This window comes from Gobius niger, assembly GCF_951799975.1.
Source record: "Gobius niger genome assembly, chromosome: 14".
Classification (NCBI taxonomy): domain Eukaryota; kingdom Metazoa; phylum Chordata; class Actinopteri; order Gobiiformes; family Gobiidae; genus Gobius; species Gobius niger.
In genome coordinates, this window is record NC_136865.1 from 14,136,315 (window position 1) to 14,153,303 (window position 16,989).

The window sequence follows — 16,989 nt, forward strand, 5'->3', positions numbered from 1 at the left end:
TGTAGAAGCTATTAAAATTGTTATATTACTTCTCCCCTAGGCATAAAGTATTTCACATTTAGAGCACTGTTGTTAGCTTGCAAAAATAGCTCCTGTTTTAACTGTTTTGCCACAGTACTTGTTTTAGTTCTGCATTCCCTTCTGCCAGAATCTCAATGCACTTGCACATTTATTTCCACCATTTCATATCAGCATAGTTGTGTTCTGCATAAGATGAAGCAGGTGGGTAAGCCTGGGAGATGAGCTGCAGCCGTATTTCGGAAAATGTCATTTAGAGGCCGGGAATGAGAATTGATGCTCCCCTCATTGGCTGCGAGCGTAGAGCAAAAAGTACACAACTGTGCGTTAGCATTTGAGCTTGTGTGTCCCCGGATGACTTTAGTCTAAACCACTAAAGAAATCTGTGGTGAGCAGCAGGCCCATTAGCATACATATCACAAAGCATTTTATCTTTTTGGGACCTGTAAGTTACCAAAGCGTCTAAAAGCAATAATAAGTTTGGAAGTGCGCTTTTTCCTTTGCATTTAAAGTTGTTGAGGCTGTTTTTTGGCATTCAAATAGTTTTTAAATAATATGGCAATGACGTTGACATAACGATTCAATAAGAATCATCTACACAATGCAAGCATTATGATTAGAAGCGTACTGTAATGTTAGTGGAGGAATATGTAGTAGAATTGTTTGATGTTTTTGAAAGAAGGTTGCAACATAAAGATTGTTCATTTGTAGAGGAGGGACGCTCAAGGTAAAAGGCGGAAAGTGGAAGGATCTATTACATATTGTAGCACTCTTTGTATCATTTAATAATCGTTTAAGCTGGCAGCTGGCAGTGTAACCACCTCATAAAATATGATTTCTTACAAATATTAATAGGCCTAGATCAAGATAAAATCAGGACTGAACCTGAAAAGGTCTAAAATTGGCATTGACATAATATTTCTAAGCCGGGGGTAATCCTAATCTAAACAAACAAGCAAAAAACACATTAAATGCATAACTAAAGCATAAACAAATAATCTACACATACCACAGTTTGAGAGCCACTGGTTTGGACACTTTGCTACTACTACATTAGGTACTAAATACAACTCTCCACTTTGTCTCTATCATTAGTAATTGCCCCTGACTTAAGTGATGGATTACATAATTATACATGGTACCAAACAGAAGCGCGGGGCATGGTCACTTAATAACAATAGCAGGTGACAAGAGCGTGTAACAAACAAGGAAAGAGCAGCTTTTAGTAATTGCACATACAAACTGGATAGAGTGAGGTTTCAGAGCCACGAGGCAGTCATTACATTGATTTTATACATTAATGAGGCATAGCATTAGTGGAAGTCAACAGTTTGTCCTTGAACTAAATGTGCCGGATCTATGCAGCATTTGGAGAGATTGGAACCACTATGACAGGGCGCACTTCTTTCCTAAGTATTACCATTTGTCCTTATTACTAACGCGGGCTAAAGTTACCGAAAACACAGCACGTGGGAAACCCATTAAGCCACATTAATCAGCAAATGAATGTAATAACGACTTTGTCAAAACTGATATCTTATAGTTTCATTCATTAACAAAAAAAAAAGATACATAATAGTGCGGCACAATTCATGAATTTAAATCTCAGTTTCAAAGATTGCAGTTACAATATCGCAAACACTGCCATTACTGTATTTTCCGGACTATAAGTCACACTTTTTTCATAGTTTGGCTGACTTATATATTAAAATATATAATTTCACATGTTTGTTATTTTCACACTGACAGCCTTTAGAGGGCGCTCTAGGCTTGTGCACCAGGAGTCTGCTACTCCTGTACTAATGAAGATTTAAGAAACGGTAATGGAGCAGCAGAATGAAAGTATGGAGTGAGCGAGAAACTTGTGAGGGACTGGGGACAAGTGGAGGTTGCTCTTACTGCAATGAAGAAAACAAAAAAAGCTAATTGCGAGCTAAAAGCTAGATGGCCACAGCTAGAGGGGCAAGTTCGCAAATGAGAGCCTGAGCAGCGTGATGCCGGGAGAGGCTTGTCAACGGTGCAGTTACGCCTCCATGCCCAGGTAGTTGCCAAGGCTGGTGCGACTTATACTCCGAAGCGACTTCTAGTCTGGAAAATACGGTACTTTAGGCAGTATGATATTCTTTGCAAACAACAAAATATAACGTATCGATAGGGTTGACAGACAGTATAACAGAAACATTGTCCACTATTGCCAATGAATTATTGAATTGAATTATGCTTGGGTTTTTCTATTTGCTTTCTTTACATGATATTAATGTCCCCCATTTTGCTTTTGTGTGTCTGCAGGTTTACAGGCCCAAACCTCCCCTCTCCCATAATCAGCAGTAAGAACTGGCTCCGACTGCACTTTACCTCCGATGGCAACCACAAGATGAGAGGCTTCAGTGCCCAGTACCAAGGTAAGAGCGAACGACTGTCGAGCGAAACGGGTCAAACTCCAAATATTTTCACAAATGTACTTAGCTAAAAACATTGCATTTTTGTTACATGGGGGTGGGGGGGGGGTTCAGGTGTCAGGGATGAGCTTGGAAAAAGGATTATATTTTTCCCCCTCAACAACAGGAGCAATTTCCCGCGACGTCTGCCACTAGTAAACAGGCAGGAACAGCAGGCAGGGCTAGGAGGAGGGGTGGAGTCAATGAGATTACAGGTTGAATGTTAGATAAATTTGTTTAGAAGATCACATAGAAAAGGGGCTCTAATACTTTAATTAGATTAAACACCTCTCTGCGCTCCACTCTGCCCCACCCCCCACCCGGTTTCCCAAGATCCCCCGTGCTCCGGCTTATTGGCTGGAAAGAAGCTGAGTGAATGCCGCTGATTATCCCTTTCATCCCAAGTGTTTCCCATGTTGCGCGGGGGAGAAAACACAACCTTACAACCTATCTTCATCAAGCAATCTCAAACATAGTGCATTTTAAAGCTTATTTATTGTTATTTGATTGAACCCTAACCACAATGTGCCCCCTCTTTCTTTTATTGGTCAAAAATAATGTTCCAATTTTTGCCAAGTGATAAGATGTGCATTCTTGGAGATGCTGTGATACAGTTGTTAGATACAGCTTATTACTGCTTAGAGCAAACGAGGTTATTATGTGTTTATAGTTATTCGCTTTATATGTTCATGATCTTATTGTCATGGTTGATTTGTTATACTTTAATTTGCATTCAGTCCTTGTCCAAAGAAGGCAACGGATGAAAACACATTTGTGCAAAACAAGTAAAGTTCCATTGTGGGGAAGATTGGGAGTAATTAAAGCGACTGGGTGTGAAAGGGAGCATAGATAACGCTGATGGTGGTTTGGAAACTGATGAATAAATATGCATTTTAATGAGCCTTTTATTTAGAGGCCATTATTGTGGAATATTTATCAAACTCAATAATTCAGAAATTATTTTCTTTTACTAAGGATAAATTGTGTTTTTTGTGGCTTCTCGCTAAGGCAATTATCTTGTTACCACCGTCTTGGAAATTTACCTTTTGAAATGCAAAAGAGGTTATGATCTGTCCACCTGGAAAAGGGCATCATTTGTCACTACACACGTACAATATCTATAATAATTGCATTCATATGACATGAATTCTTTCTGTGTTTCTTTGCAGTTAAGAAGATGACAGAGCTGAAGTCCAGGGGTGTGAAGATGCTTCCAAGCAAAGACAACCAGCACAAGATATCAGTTTGTGAGTAGCTGCTTTTAGACAAGTGTACACTCACCTGTGGTTGACTATAGACTGACATTGCTCTTCAAGATCACAACAAAATGAAACGATAAAAGTTGCGATCACACCCAAGCACATTTTTGTGCTTTTGAAGTTTTATGTTTTGCATACTCCTACATTTTTATGCCAATTGAGTGAAATTTTCCCAGGGGTGTGTTTTTTGGTGATCTAAAGTAATTTTTTCCAGTTGTTTTGATTTTTTTCCCATTGTAAACTTTTTTTAAATTATTTTTAGTCCTATGGGTTCATCAACACAAAATGAGCTTGTGGCTTTGGAAAGCTATAAAAATAATAATAATATATATATATATATATATATTTATATATACGCTATAACATTTTATATTGAAACTCTCCTCTTGTCATACATATAAAAAAAAAATGTATAACCCTATAATTGACAACTTTCTGAAGTCTATCTTTCAAAAACACAAACAATGTAATATTTGTATAATTTTAAATGCAAAATTTCTGGCATGGCTGGTGTGGCCAGATGTCTGTGAAAGCTTACCTGAAGGATTTGTTTCTACAAAAACTCCCGTTGTGGGTGCTCCTGGCCACCAGCCAGACCAGAAATGTCCCATTTTGCAATGAAATTTTTCAAAATATTACACTGTGTTTTTGGACCATGGACTATAATAACTGAGTAGTTGGTTATTAATAGGGTTAAAATGTTTCAAAGTTATAATTTTTAATATGTGTGAAAAGAGGAGAGTCAGACCTTCACAATTAAATAAAAAAAGTTTTGAAAAAATCTTGAAGAGTTCAAAGCCTAACTTTTTGAAAGGTGTGATTGAGGGTTAATGATATGTTTCGTCCTGGTGTTCATTGTATGGTTAAAGAATATCCTAACTGAATGAAATGCCAGGTGTGAAAATCAAAAGTACCACATCAGAAGTTTCAGCACGACACATTTTGTGTAGACTACAATGTCTGGTCATCATTAGCGCCTTAAATCCCAGAAACGTTCCTTAAATAAAGAGAGACGTGACCATAGCAGTGTACAGTGTGTCAAACGTTGTTTTGCTATTGCCTCTGAGCCTTTTTTCTTGTTCTCAACACTGTTCAAAGTTTTTCCCTCCTCTTTTGACCAGAGCAAACAAGTGCACGCTGACTGAAAGCGAGCCGGACACAAAGGACATGGTGTCTGAGCTGAAAATGGTGTTCCAGAAGCACATGGCCGCCAGTAATTGCATTGGTTGCTTTATTTTACCAAAAGTCTTTCTTGCCCCTTGTTCTTTTGCGCCCTGTGTGTGAGTTCACTGGTTGTTCGCCTGTGCCCCATTTGATTTGGCTTCCCCCAGCAGCTACACACTGATAGATGCTCGGGCTTTGTGAGAGGCATAACAAACAGGGAAGATTAATATTAAAGATTTTCCTCAAGGCTATCGAAAGCACTTAGAATTCATCATACTTCCGAGCATTTGTTTCGAACCAGACCATTTTACTTTTTGCTTAGAAGTTTGAATACTGCTTATTGCTTTGCTGGTATGGACTGTATTTTGCAAGGTTTTGACTTCTCTGCTCCACAACAGTGATATACCTATCTACATGTGTACAGCCTCTCCTGTTACCCGCGATGACACAAGGCAGCCTCTTTGTAAATTCATGGCTGCCGTGCTCCACATTGGTCTGCGTGGTAATGAACAGGTGTCACATTGATTTGGCCCTGTAGACATTTGACCCCTCTCGGCGTGGCACTCGGTCTCAGTGGGACGTTCTGTTTACCTGACCCCCCCGCTGGCCGTCGAGTCCTCCATGACATGATTTAACAGGGCACTGTCAGGAAAGCGCAAGTTCAATATGCCGCGATGTCAGAGCTGTTATTACGCTTTTATAACACTTCTAGGCCAAAGTTGTGTTCATATTTGTAGTGCAAAGGGGCAACATGTTTGTTATAATTGATGTTATTAGTTTATTTCAGGCTGCAGACCATTCATTCTACAGTGAGAATAGCCTCTTGTGATGAGTGGCAAGTGTATTCAGCCCATGTCATAAAAGTGGATTTTTAAAACTGACCTTTTCAAACAGTCAATGGAGTGGATTTTTGTGAAATAATACATAATATCCAAAGCAAAAGACCAATGTCTCTAATGTTGTTTTCCTGCCCTGCTCATGTGAGAGCAAAATGCTGCTGTAATCTTGCCTGTCAGCTTTTGTAGCTATGTGATGGTAAATGGTATGTGAAATGTGAATAGCAGATAAATAGCAGGCTTTGACTTGGGGCTTTTACTCCATGCACTTCAAGCCTTTTCACCCTGGCAGGTAATTACTATCAACAAACCTGCATTTTATGGACTAGCGGACTGCTAATGGACCAGGGGCTTACTGACTTCACTAACTAAAGCCTAAGAACAGATCTGTAATGATTCCTCTGTCTTTCTGTTTCCTGCAGTGTCTCAGATGGGAGTTGCACAGGGCCACAACATGTGTCCAGATCCAGGAATCCCAGACCGGGGGAAAAGAAAAGGCTCAGACTTCAGGTAGAAATCAAAATTCCAACTGGCAAACCACAGCTGCTACAGTGCCACATGTTTTTATTAATACAATTCTGGTTTAATGTTCAAGGTCGTGTTATGCTTATGAAAACATTTTTAAGCAACGGCAGTAATATATTTGTAATTTTACTTTATAATTTGTGGCTAATGGTTCATTGACATTTTAATTGCAAAGCGCTTTGAATGAATCGTAAATGTGCTCCGAACAACACATCCCGCCACGGTTTTCTAGTCCGCCAGTGTTAGTTTGCCAGTGCAGAAAACACACATTACATGGTGCATTACTGAAAAGCACAAATCATTTTGTCTGTTCTTGTCAACAAATCCCATCTAATTCTTTGTGAAAATTCAAATACTCTCCAAAGCCATGTGTCTTCATTCAAGTCAAGTCAAAATGAGATAAACTAAATAATTATTACGTTTAAAGCAGTACTAAGTAACGTGTTTACCTTAATAAATTATGTTCGTAGTCCCTCTGGGGGTAATACAAGTGTTAATGGTGTCTCTGTCTGCCTCCGGGTCGGAGGCGCAATACACACTAATAGAATCATGAAGAAGAAGCTAGCAGGCTAGCGGGCAAAGCTAACTGTGAGATAATGCCACTTTAGCAGTATTTACAGCCAAATTTGAGTGAAAAAAGATCTCCATTGAGTTGTGGCACAATGTACAATATCCCTCTCTCCCTTTGTCTTTTCTGTCATTATAGTATGTACACTTACAGACAGTTAATGAGTAAAAAAAAAAACACATGCTACCACACCTGCAGTGGCGCTTATGGCTTATGAGTTGCTTAGTTCTGCTTCAAATTGATTGAAGTTCATTTTATTTCAACATGCCACTTATAGACTTAATTATTAAAAGTATCTAAATTCAAAAGTGTTAGTAAAATACATTTATTTGAGTAAATGTAACTGAGTACTACCTGCCTCTGATTTGTTGGCACAACTTTTATATAGTAGTAACTTGCAAAGATGTTGCTTTGCATGTCTTACATTCACAAGCACAGCAAACACTTCCTGTGCCAACACCAACATAAACACCTCCGCTTATCTGGTACACTATGTCTTTCCCTGCCGTTCTGAGTGACTGCTGGCCATTGTGGATCTCCCCCCTGTGCTCTCTGTTCTCAGGCGCGGGGCCACGGTGCACTTCTCCTGTGACGAGGGCTACGAGCTGCAGGGTTCCAAAAGCATCAGCTGTCTGCGGGTGACTGACAGCTACGTGGGCTGGAGTGACGAGCGGCCCATCTGCAGAGGTACGGCCTGTCAGAGTCGGAACCGCGCGGCTTTTCAGTTGGAGCCAGATCTTTGGGGATCAGCGTCTCGGGTTTGAATCCTGACTCCTTACAGTTTGCCGGATCTCTCCTCCCGCTCTTCATCCCCTTTCAGAAGCGAAATGAATTATTAAAGAAACAAAGAAAGAAAAGAAATTCAATTTGATTTTATACTGTGGAAATGCCAGGACCCTCTGGCTTTTCAGGATAGTAATGGGTTTGACTTTAACCCGTGACTGGTCTATCAATTTGACTCAGTCTTTATATTTATTAATTCAAAGTAACCCCAATAAAAGGAGAAAAGATTACTACCTGTCAGTTATTCATGGTGATCGGTTAACAATGCAACTTAATAAGAAAGTGTTATCTTGTCAGTATATAACAGGGGCATTCAAAAGATAGGCATTTTCCTGGTACAAAGAATTCTTACGAGATGTTTTTGAGTTTAGGATGTTTTGCTTCTATCTTCAGAAGCTTCTTTTCGCTCTTGTAGTCATAATGTAACACCGGTTAATCACGCAAGCTCAATGTCTATTTAAATTCTTACCCAGGACTGCCTTAACCCCACTGACTGCACATATTTTTTAACAGTTTCACTAATTAGTCTTTGTTCTGGGGGTCGTAAGGTTTTATTAGTCAATAACATTCACCTTGAAACATGCTCTGATTCCGGAAAAAAAATAGTTTTAGAAAAACATCAAATTCTTTATATTACATACTGACAGATTAAATCAAATGCCAAATACTTGAAAATACAGCAAATTCCTGTTAACAATTATAATAAAAATTTTGTCTTCTTTGCTTAAGTAATTTTTTGGCCAAATAGATCAGAGATGCAGGTAACGCTTTATATGAAGGGGTGCTTGTTCAGTATTAATAAGTTCTTAAACATTAGTAATTAGGACATGAATTCTATGTAAATATATTAATAAGTTGTTTATATCATTATCAACTACCATGCTAATACTCTAACCTTGACCTGTAACTCTAAGTAGATCACCAGTGCTTATTAATATTTTATAAATACTTAATGAGGACCCCTTAAAGGGACTATATGGATTTTAAAAATGTAATTATGTATTTTCCTCCCCCTACATGTTCCAGCAATGTCCTAAGGTGTAGAATGAGCCCAGATCTTTTCACCACAACTGCCTCTAAAATCCTGCACTGTCACTCAAAAAGTTGTTACATCGGGTCCAAAGTGCCGTCATGCACGAGCTTAATATAGAAGGTGCAGTTACACGTATGACCTGAGGTGGCAGTAGTAAGTATAAAATGGCCAACTTGTATCTAGTCCCTTTAATATAAAGCGCAACCGAGATGCATTCTATTCTCCAAATGCTGCTGCATCTTTATGTCCTCAGCCAATCAAATGACGTGTTGCAACAAAACACAAGAATTTGATGTTTTTCTCCGACGATCCTGAAGTGTTCTTTTTTTCTAATATTGCAAAAGCCAGAGCCAAGTTTTTAAGTGAGCAGAAAGCGACATCACATTTTGTTCCACTGCAGTTTCTTTTTATTGCCTGTAGATGACATGTGAAAAGGAAATGCTGTCTACAAATCATTCTTAACACCAACAGGAGCACATAGGTGACACAGCGATTACAAAATAATAATAATCAAGAATAGTTGAATAAATAAAGCTAAACAATACATCACATAGCCTTATGTAAGCATGCAAGTCCTTAGACATTTTTGAATGCAAATAAATATTGTTGCTCACCACAGGAGTCCGTATGCACACAGCCTCTACCCACAAGATTAAAAGAGAAAACTGTTCACTTGTCAGCTTTTTGGCACCACCTATCTCCAAGAGATACATTCAAATGTGAAATGTGTGCATTTAATCCCTTTAACAGCCTCTGAGGCATACGCTGCTCACATCACACACAGCCATATCTAAGCCCAGTGTGCTGTTCTGCTTTGAGCCAATCCAATTGTGTTGAGATTCAATTACAGTGCAGAGGCGTGTTGAGGGGGAGATCTGATGGGCGGATAGGTCCTCCATCTCATCCCAGCAAACATGAGTTCTCTTTTACCAGAATTTACAATCTACTTCAGCTTTCCTGAAATTTGTTTCAGCTTAAGTATCGATTTCACTGTTTTCTGGAGTAGCCCCAGAAAATCTTGAAAATGTGGAAAATTGACAAAGCTGGGAATAGGCCAATGTTTCTTGTTGATGCACAGCAGTCACAAGGCTATCTTCTAATTTGTATTTGCTCTTTTTTCACATTCGCTCTAGTGTATTTCTAAAAGCCATGCTCTAATCTCTAACTATTTTGCAACGTCCTATGACCCACTGAAAATGGCCCTGCAGCCCACTTTTGGTTATCTACCCAGCTGTTGAGAACCACTGTACTGAACTGTGTAAAATCACCCTTAAATAATGCAGTACCTCAAATCTTTCTCTATATGCCTCATTTTTATCCCTGTACTGGGAGACGGGTACATTGGTCTTAATGTGAGGGAAATTGCCCTTTAAGAATATTGTATTCCGTCCTCCTCATTTAACCTTTGGAGCTGGTCCTTTGTTCTGCTTCGCTCCCTTTCAATGAAGATTAAACATCACATTGGAATAATTGAAGATCTGTATTATAAATTAACATTAGTCTTCATTAAATTAAGCGGCTCTGGCATTAGCATGGGAGATTTGTTGGCTGTAAATGTGAACTTAGTGGCCTTTTCTGACTATTATAGACTGCGATTGCTATCACTTAACTTTTCCTAATAAGTAATTCAAATTTAAGAAGGTATAATATATTATCAGAAACATATAACATTACCCTATTCAACCTTGAACTTTCTTTGTACGTTTTAATAGGGTGCTTTGGGGTGGCATGCACCTACATATTGGACTGGTGCACCCAAAGGACTCCTCCCAGACATAACTCATTAAAATTAGAATAGTTAGTTGGGAATTTTCATCTCTGCTCGCGTATGCAGCGGCGGTCCTGAAACAACCTGACCAAATGTGAAGGGTCTTTAACATTTTTTGCATGTACACAGCCTTAGGTACAGATAAGAAAAAGTCACTTTGTCCTAATAAGCACTTTCTTTTGTGATGTGATATGCAATAGCACTTATTAAAAAGCAGTATGTAGGGGTTTACGCTTTATGCAGTTGTTCAATATGAAACAATTCACTTGTGTCACTCTTGAGGTGTTGATTTTTTGCATTTATTAATAATTGCTTAATTGTTTTACTTTTTTTCAGCACCCATGTGTGGAGGACAACTTAAAGGGCCAGGTGGTGTGATAACTTCACCAAACTACCCAGTCCAATATGACAACAACGCAAACTGCACATGGGTCATCACAGCTACGGATCCAACTAAGGTAAATACAAAATGTACATCCCTAATGGGAATAAGGACAGGTAGTGGATGACTTAATTGATGAGTTTACTCACATTTTTATTTCATTTTATTTTACTTGACCATTATTTAACCAGGAAAAAGAAAACTATCGCTCCAGAATCTTTATTATGGTCCTCGTCAGTTGGCTTTGTTGAATATTGTTTTCAGAGAGAAAAGGGTAAAAACTAAACATTTTAAAACTATATTTTCATACTTGTCCACACTAGATTTGTGTTTATTATTATACCGGTAAGTCTTAAACAGCCATGTTATGGGAGACTATTTTTCATTGAATTGCCCCACCGCAAACTCCATATTAAAAAACATTAACTTCCACACTGGCACCTGTGACTGTGGGAACTCCAGGGGGCTTTCATTTCATTTGTTTCATAATTGCTCCAGGACAGTTTCTGGGGTTGTTCAGCACAGTCCGACTCCGACTGGAGCTTGCTCCTGGAAAAATGTGAGCGATAAGAAAAGGTGAAAGAAGTCTGGCAGGGAGCCAAAGCAAGACAAAGGGAGTTGCTGCAGACACCTGTGGAGAGTGGAGTAATGGGGAGATTTGAGAGCGCGCTCAGAGGAGATCATGAAAGTGTCACAGCCATTGACTTTGGAGTTGTGTTCAAGGCCACCCAGCTGCCTCTACTGCCAAATCTCTCTCTCTGCAAACTCAGACGAAATGTTTTTCAAAAATCTGCTCACTTATATTGAAGCCAAGGCTATCTGAGGTCAACATACAATGGCCTATTGTTGCAGAATGTGATATCACCTGTGGTCATGTTGGAAACTTTGTTTTGTAGTTTTGAACTCTCTAATGCCAAGGGCCATTTAAAGTCTGAAGTTCTCCAGCTGTGATTTATGGCTTTTTTCAAACCACTGAAACAATCCCCTGGCCAGTGTGTTGGGACAACACCACTTCAGTAAAGAAGAGATAGCAGGTAGACACTCGATGGTAACCCATACCATCCCAAACACAGTCTTCCGCACTTCAATCGCTCTTGACTCCCTTTGGTGGACACAGCGGGCTGCCGCCTAGAGCCGACAGTGCTCTTTGGACTGTCAGTGCCACTGTTTCCGAGCCCAGATGAAGATGGAGCGAGCTTGTTTTTGCTGCTTAGAAGCGGTAATGTGCTTCTATTTCTGCCGACCGAGACAGTGCGGGCAGAGGAGACATCGGGTCAGTCAGAACCGCTCGGTGACGCAGACCTCTCCCGCCTCTTGACACGATGACTAATGTTGCTCCTTGTCACTTGTTCATACCGTTTCTAAATGTGGCTTCTTTCAAGTCAAATATTGAGTTTACAAAGAGAGGCTGAGAAATCCGCATTCATGCAGCTTTTTCCCCTCAATGCTGAGTTGTTACATGGAGGTCAGATGATAAGTCATATGACAGTCAGAACTAGCGCATGATAAAAGTACATAGTTTTAGCACTGCATAAACGATTATTGCCCTCATCTGTCCCACACCACATCTCACCTGTTAGAAACAGGAGATGAGTTTGTGCTCTGGGTCTCTATTTATCGAATGATCTGACCTAGTTTCCCAACTCACCATTCATCTTTTCTCTCCACCGTGGCAATTTTCATTAGGCCTTGGTTTATCATTGGACAGAATGCAATTTGCATTTATATAAGCTTTTTCATTAGGCCTGGCTCTGTCCAGCCTCCTGAAAACATTAAGGATTGAACAGAAATCAGTGGCCTTCCATTTAAAAGGGAAGACAAAGACTGTTTATTATATGTCATGTGACTCCTATACATGTTTTTCATTATGATGGCAATGGCCCTGCCCTTTTGGCTTCATTGCTCAAATGAGCAGGAGTTGGGTCCTGGAGTTCCTGAAGTTATAGCATTAATTTCCCCTTGTTTTGTTTCACATTCTTTATTGTACACTTCCATAAACAAAAAAAAAGACCTTTGCAGGAATTACAGCCAGGACTAATTTCCAACCTTTGCCTGTTGGCCAGAGCGCGCCACATTACAGAGGTACAATTTGCTGATCATAAGTAGCAAAAATGTGATGTGTGACGTATACATCATTGTCACAACAGCAAAGGCACACCTTTCCTATTCCATCAGTGTATAGCAACGCCAAACTGAAACTTACAAAGTGGGTGAAATAGTTGTGAGGGGAAACGTGCCAGTGCATTGTTCATCGAGATTGACAGATGGAGGGATGGAGTGGGGAATGGGATGTGGCAGATGGCATGGGGCCTCTCGTCTCTGCACCTGGAGTCAGGAACTCTGCAGCATCTGTCCTTTACACCTGTCCTGACCAGGTCCCCCTCTGCATCCACAGGTGATCAAGCTGACCTTTGAGGATTTTGACCTGGAGCGAGGCTATGACACACTGACAGTGGGCGACGGTGAGGTGGTGGGAGACCAGAAGACCATTTTCCATGTGTAAGTAATAGTTAATAGTTAGTAAAGTAACCTCCTCTTTTGCTTCTGATTCACAATAGTATATGCTTGTATTTGCTGACTTTTACACAACAAGAACATAGGAGAGCTACTATATTTTGGGAGGAAAAGGGATGAGCTGTGGGGGAACTACCTGCTCTGGAGAACTGAACTAATGCTGAGACCAAGTAAAAGCTAATTCATTATAAATTTATGAACTATTACCAGAATAATTATCTTCCTCCTGAGAGAGAGAGTTTGAAGCAGCTTGACCGCTTATCTCTCCTACGCCGTCAACACTTTCCCTTCAAGGCCAGGCCACAGAGCTAAACCAGATAAGGACTGAGCTCCTTGGGCTCATATTTTTGCAAAACACTGGCTTACCAAGGTCTCTGCAAAGGACCTCCCACTGCATAACACACCACATGACCCACCCCTAACCTACCCCCTGACGACCCCCTCACTCTGAGTCTGATTCTGATTCTGATGCTTAAAAGGCACCTTAGGAGTTCACCCAGGAGAATGAGTATCCAAGATGGTATTAGAAGAAAATAACTTAAACTTAGTCCATATACCTATATACATATTGAACTAACTGTTCCAAGATTGTGTTAAGCATGTTCAAAATAAACAGAAAATGCATGTATAATGTTATGGCATGACCGCGCTATGCATGGCAACATCTAGTTTGTATAGGGCAGATTTATTAGCTACCGAAATACATCTATATCCAACCAATCAATCAAATATCATGGGCAGTACGTTTAGGAGTTCTTTCACTTTCATCTGCGCTAACTTCCTTTGGCTTTTACTCCCTCCTTTCATTCCAGCTCGGTCTTTAGAAGTCATTTTCATTTTTGCCTCTCATGCTCCACAGAACATTCTCTCGGCTCTCGCTGCACCTGTTCTCCTCCCTTCCCCTGTAAGATCAGCTCTTTCTCTTTTATTTCATCACCACCTGATGCAGCGGCGCATAAAAAATAGATGCACCTCCACATTGTCAATCATCGCTCTTCAATGCTCAAAACAGGTCCACTGTCATGAAGAGTAACAAGGATAACTGCACGTTGATAGACTTTACTCTGGCAGATGGCTCCGTAACACTTGTGCATGTTGATATTAATTGTTTGCAAATTTACCACCTTAATAATATTAGGAGGAAGACAAGCTAGACGCCTCACAGTACATCTCACCCCTGACCTGCCCCCAAACCCCATAAACTTTCTCCATTTACTTAAAAAAAAAAAAAAAGTTAACATTTCAGGTGTTTTCTCTGCTGTTTGAAAATTGCAATTATGTCTTTAATGATGCCATGGAAGCAGGCCCTTTGGCTATAAAGTGGCACTTAGCTGAATATACAAAAAACCCTTGGCATAATAACTGTGCAGCTGACATAATAAGATGGAAGAAGTATAGCAAGTATTCCAATTTACTTTGAAGGCTTATCTTCGTAACAAGCATTTTACTCTGCTCTCTCCTCAGCCTGTCTGGAACCACCACTCCTGACCTTGTGGTGAGCACCAGTCACCAGATGTGGCTTAACTTTAAGACGGATGACACCAGTGGCTCCCTGGGCTTCAAAGTTTCTTTTGAAGGTAAAGCTATCAATTTCTTTAATAGAAAATCATTACCATAATCAAATTAATTTCAACCTGAAAAGACTCACGGAAACAAAGCGGCACAGGAATAGCTTTATTAGACATGAATCAGGTTTGGTGCTCAGGCCCTGTTGGAATGCAGTGGATTAACAATATGAAATACATGGGAATGGGTAGAATAAGTCTTCCCTGGACGCTGGTGGTGGAAGAGGATGAGGTCTGAGGCGGCCAGTGGATGACAAGCCTCAATGAGCATAATAGAGTTGAGGTCAGGTGGAGGAGGGGCAGAGGAGGGGCACAGCACAGCTGGGAAGCGCCGAGCCAGTGAACGAGGGGGCTCATAGAAGGGTTGAAGCAGGAGTGGGCTGTTTTGGTAATTGGCTGCGATGGAGGTACGGATTGAGATTAAGGGATAATTGAATGATTGGTCAGGTGCAGCTGGAGATGAGGCGATGAAAGTGCAGCAGGAAGGTCTTCCAGGTTGAATTCACGCTTAAGCTTCAATAATAATCCATAAGAAGTCTGGTTTCAAAACTCAAATCAAAACATCTAATAAGTGAACAATTTTCTTTTATCGGGTGGAGTCTTGGCTCATCACATTTTCACTCTTGTCTGGATAGAACTTTCATGTATGTTAGTCAGTTTTTTATTAGTCCTTATGGGAATGCCTGTGATAGAATGTATTGTCTTCTTTTTACAGTAAACAAAACATTAAGCCTTAAGAGAGATGGTTGCAGATACATAACTCACTCTCTCTTAAGCACTGAGGATTGTCTCCCCAGCTAGCTAATTCTTTTTTTGTATCAGTAAAAAAAATTACAGAGAAAGTAGAGCAGCACTGTGAAGTGAAGAGTAATTAAAACAACGAGTTGTACTTAATGAAGGGGAAGAAATGCTTTGAACCACTTCACCTCCCACATTGGAGCACCCAAAATGTAATTTGCATTCTCAATTACATGTAGTTTTGGCTCAATCATCAAGCACAATTACCAACATGGTCTTTTTTAGCTTGTGTACTCTAACCTCTGACCTTACATGCGAAATGTGATGGCCAGATCATTTTGGTGACTCTCTGCTGTGTACAGCACGCGTCACCTCAAACCTAACTCCTCTCAAAGGTGACTCCTGTGAGATCAATGGGTTGTCTTGTGAGTGGGGCTGCCTCAGGACAGCCGTACATCCAGCAGCAGTGTGCTCTAAATACGTGTCCTAACTGATGATCATCATTAGAGCCGAGTATGGATTTACACCCAGCGTCACCCCTGGTGCGATTTAAAACCATATTAGCGGCTGCCATCATTTCCTGGATGGATGAGCTGATTCCCTCTCAGCATTTTCGTATCCACCATGGGATACCACAGTGTTCCCATCTACAAGCTGCTCTCCGGGATAGTTACAAGAGGAGTGACTGGAATATTAAAGAACGCATAAATCTTTTGTTAATGAAATTGGTCTGTGCTGTTTTAAGAAATAAGGACGGTCCTGAGTGTGTGTACGTGTGAAAGTGCCTATGTCAGCTTTTAGCAAGAACATTTGTCACAAAGAAAAGAAGACGCACGCTTACAGGGCAACATAGAAAGAAAGGGAGATGTGAGCAATTCAGGATTTTACTCAAGAATATTGTCTGGACAGGAGAAGACAACTAGACAGATATAATATAATCCTAACAGACCGTTGATGTTTGTATGTTGATCTTTTACTATAGTTCGATAGCTGTGCATGGGGCAATGTTATTGTGGTTAAATGGATGGCCAGGTTTCACCTATCGGCAATTCCACATTTCGATGCTAAAATACTTTGCTCTAAAAGTGCCTCAGCAGTATAAACCCATCAATGCTTATTCACAGACATATAGTATGTTAATTGTTATTGCTAGTTGGAATCAATAGGCATATTTATTGTTGTCTAAATGTTCTTTCCATTCAAGTCTTAATAGTTATCGGAGAATGCATTAGTCCAATTCAAGAGTCCAAATGGGTGCATAATTCATCAGGATTTCTGCAGACTACACAACGCAAAATGCCGATTTATTCTGTCAATAACGCAATGAAACAGAAATCTGTTGGGTTCACAGAAAGACTTGCAGACTAGCGTTCGTAAGAAACTTGATGCATGTTCCTG

General features: G+C 40.2%; 1 protein-coding gene across 1 annotated transcript in view; it reads left to right on the forward strand.

Annotated features, from left to right (window-relative positions):
• The window catches only part of csmd2 (CUB and Sushi multiple domains 2), a 212,126-nt gene that overhangs the window by 111,550 nt on the left and 83,587 nt on the right, over nucleotides 1-16,989 (forward strand). The window contains exons 6-12 of the mRNA XM_079571186.1: nucleotides 2,308-2,420; nucleotides 3,626-3,703; nucleotides 6,138-6,225; nucleotides 7,371-7,495; nucleotides 10,729-10,850; nucleotides 13,170-13,273; nucleotides 14,753-14,865. Of these exons, the coding sequence (XP_079427312.1) occupies nucleotides 2,308-2,420; nucleotides 3,626-3,703; nucleotides 6,138-6,225; nucleotides 7,371-7,495; nucleotides 10,729-10,850; nucleotides 13,170-13,273; nucleotides 14,753-14,865 (743 nt within the window). The remainder of the gene's footprint in view (nucleotides 1-2,307; nucleotides 2,421-3,625; nucleotides 3,704-6,137; nucleotides 6,226-7,370; nucleotides 7,496-10,728; nucleotides 10,851-13,169; nucleotides 13,274-14,752; nucleotides 14,866-16,989) is intronic.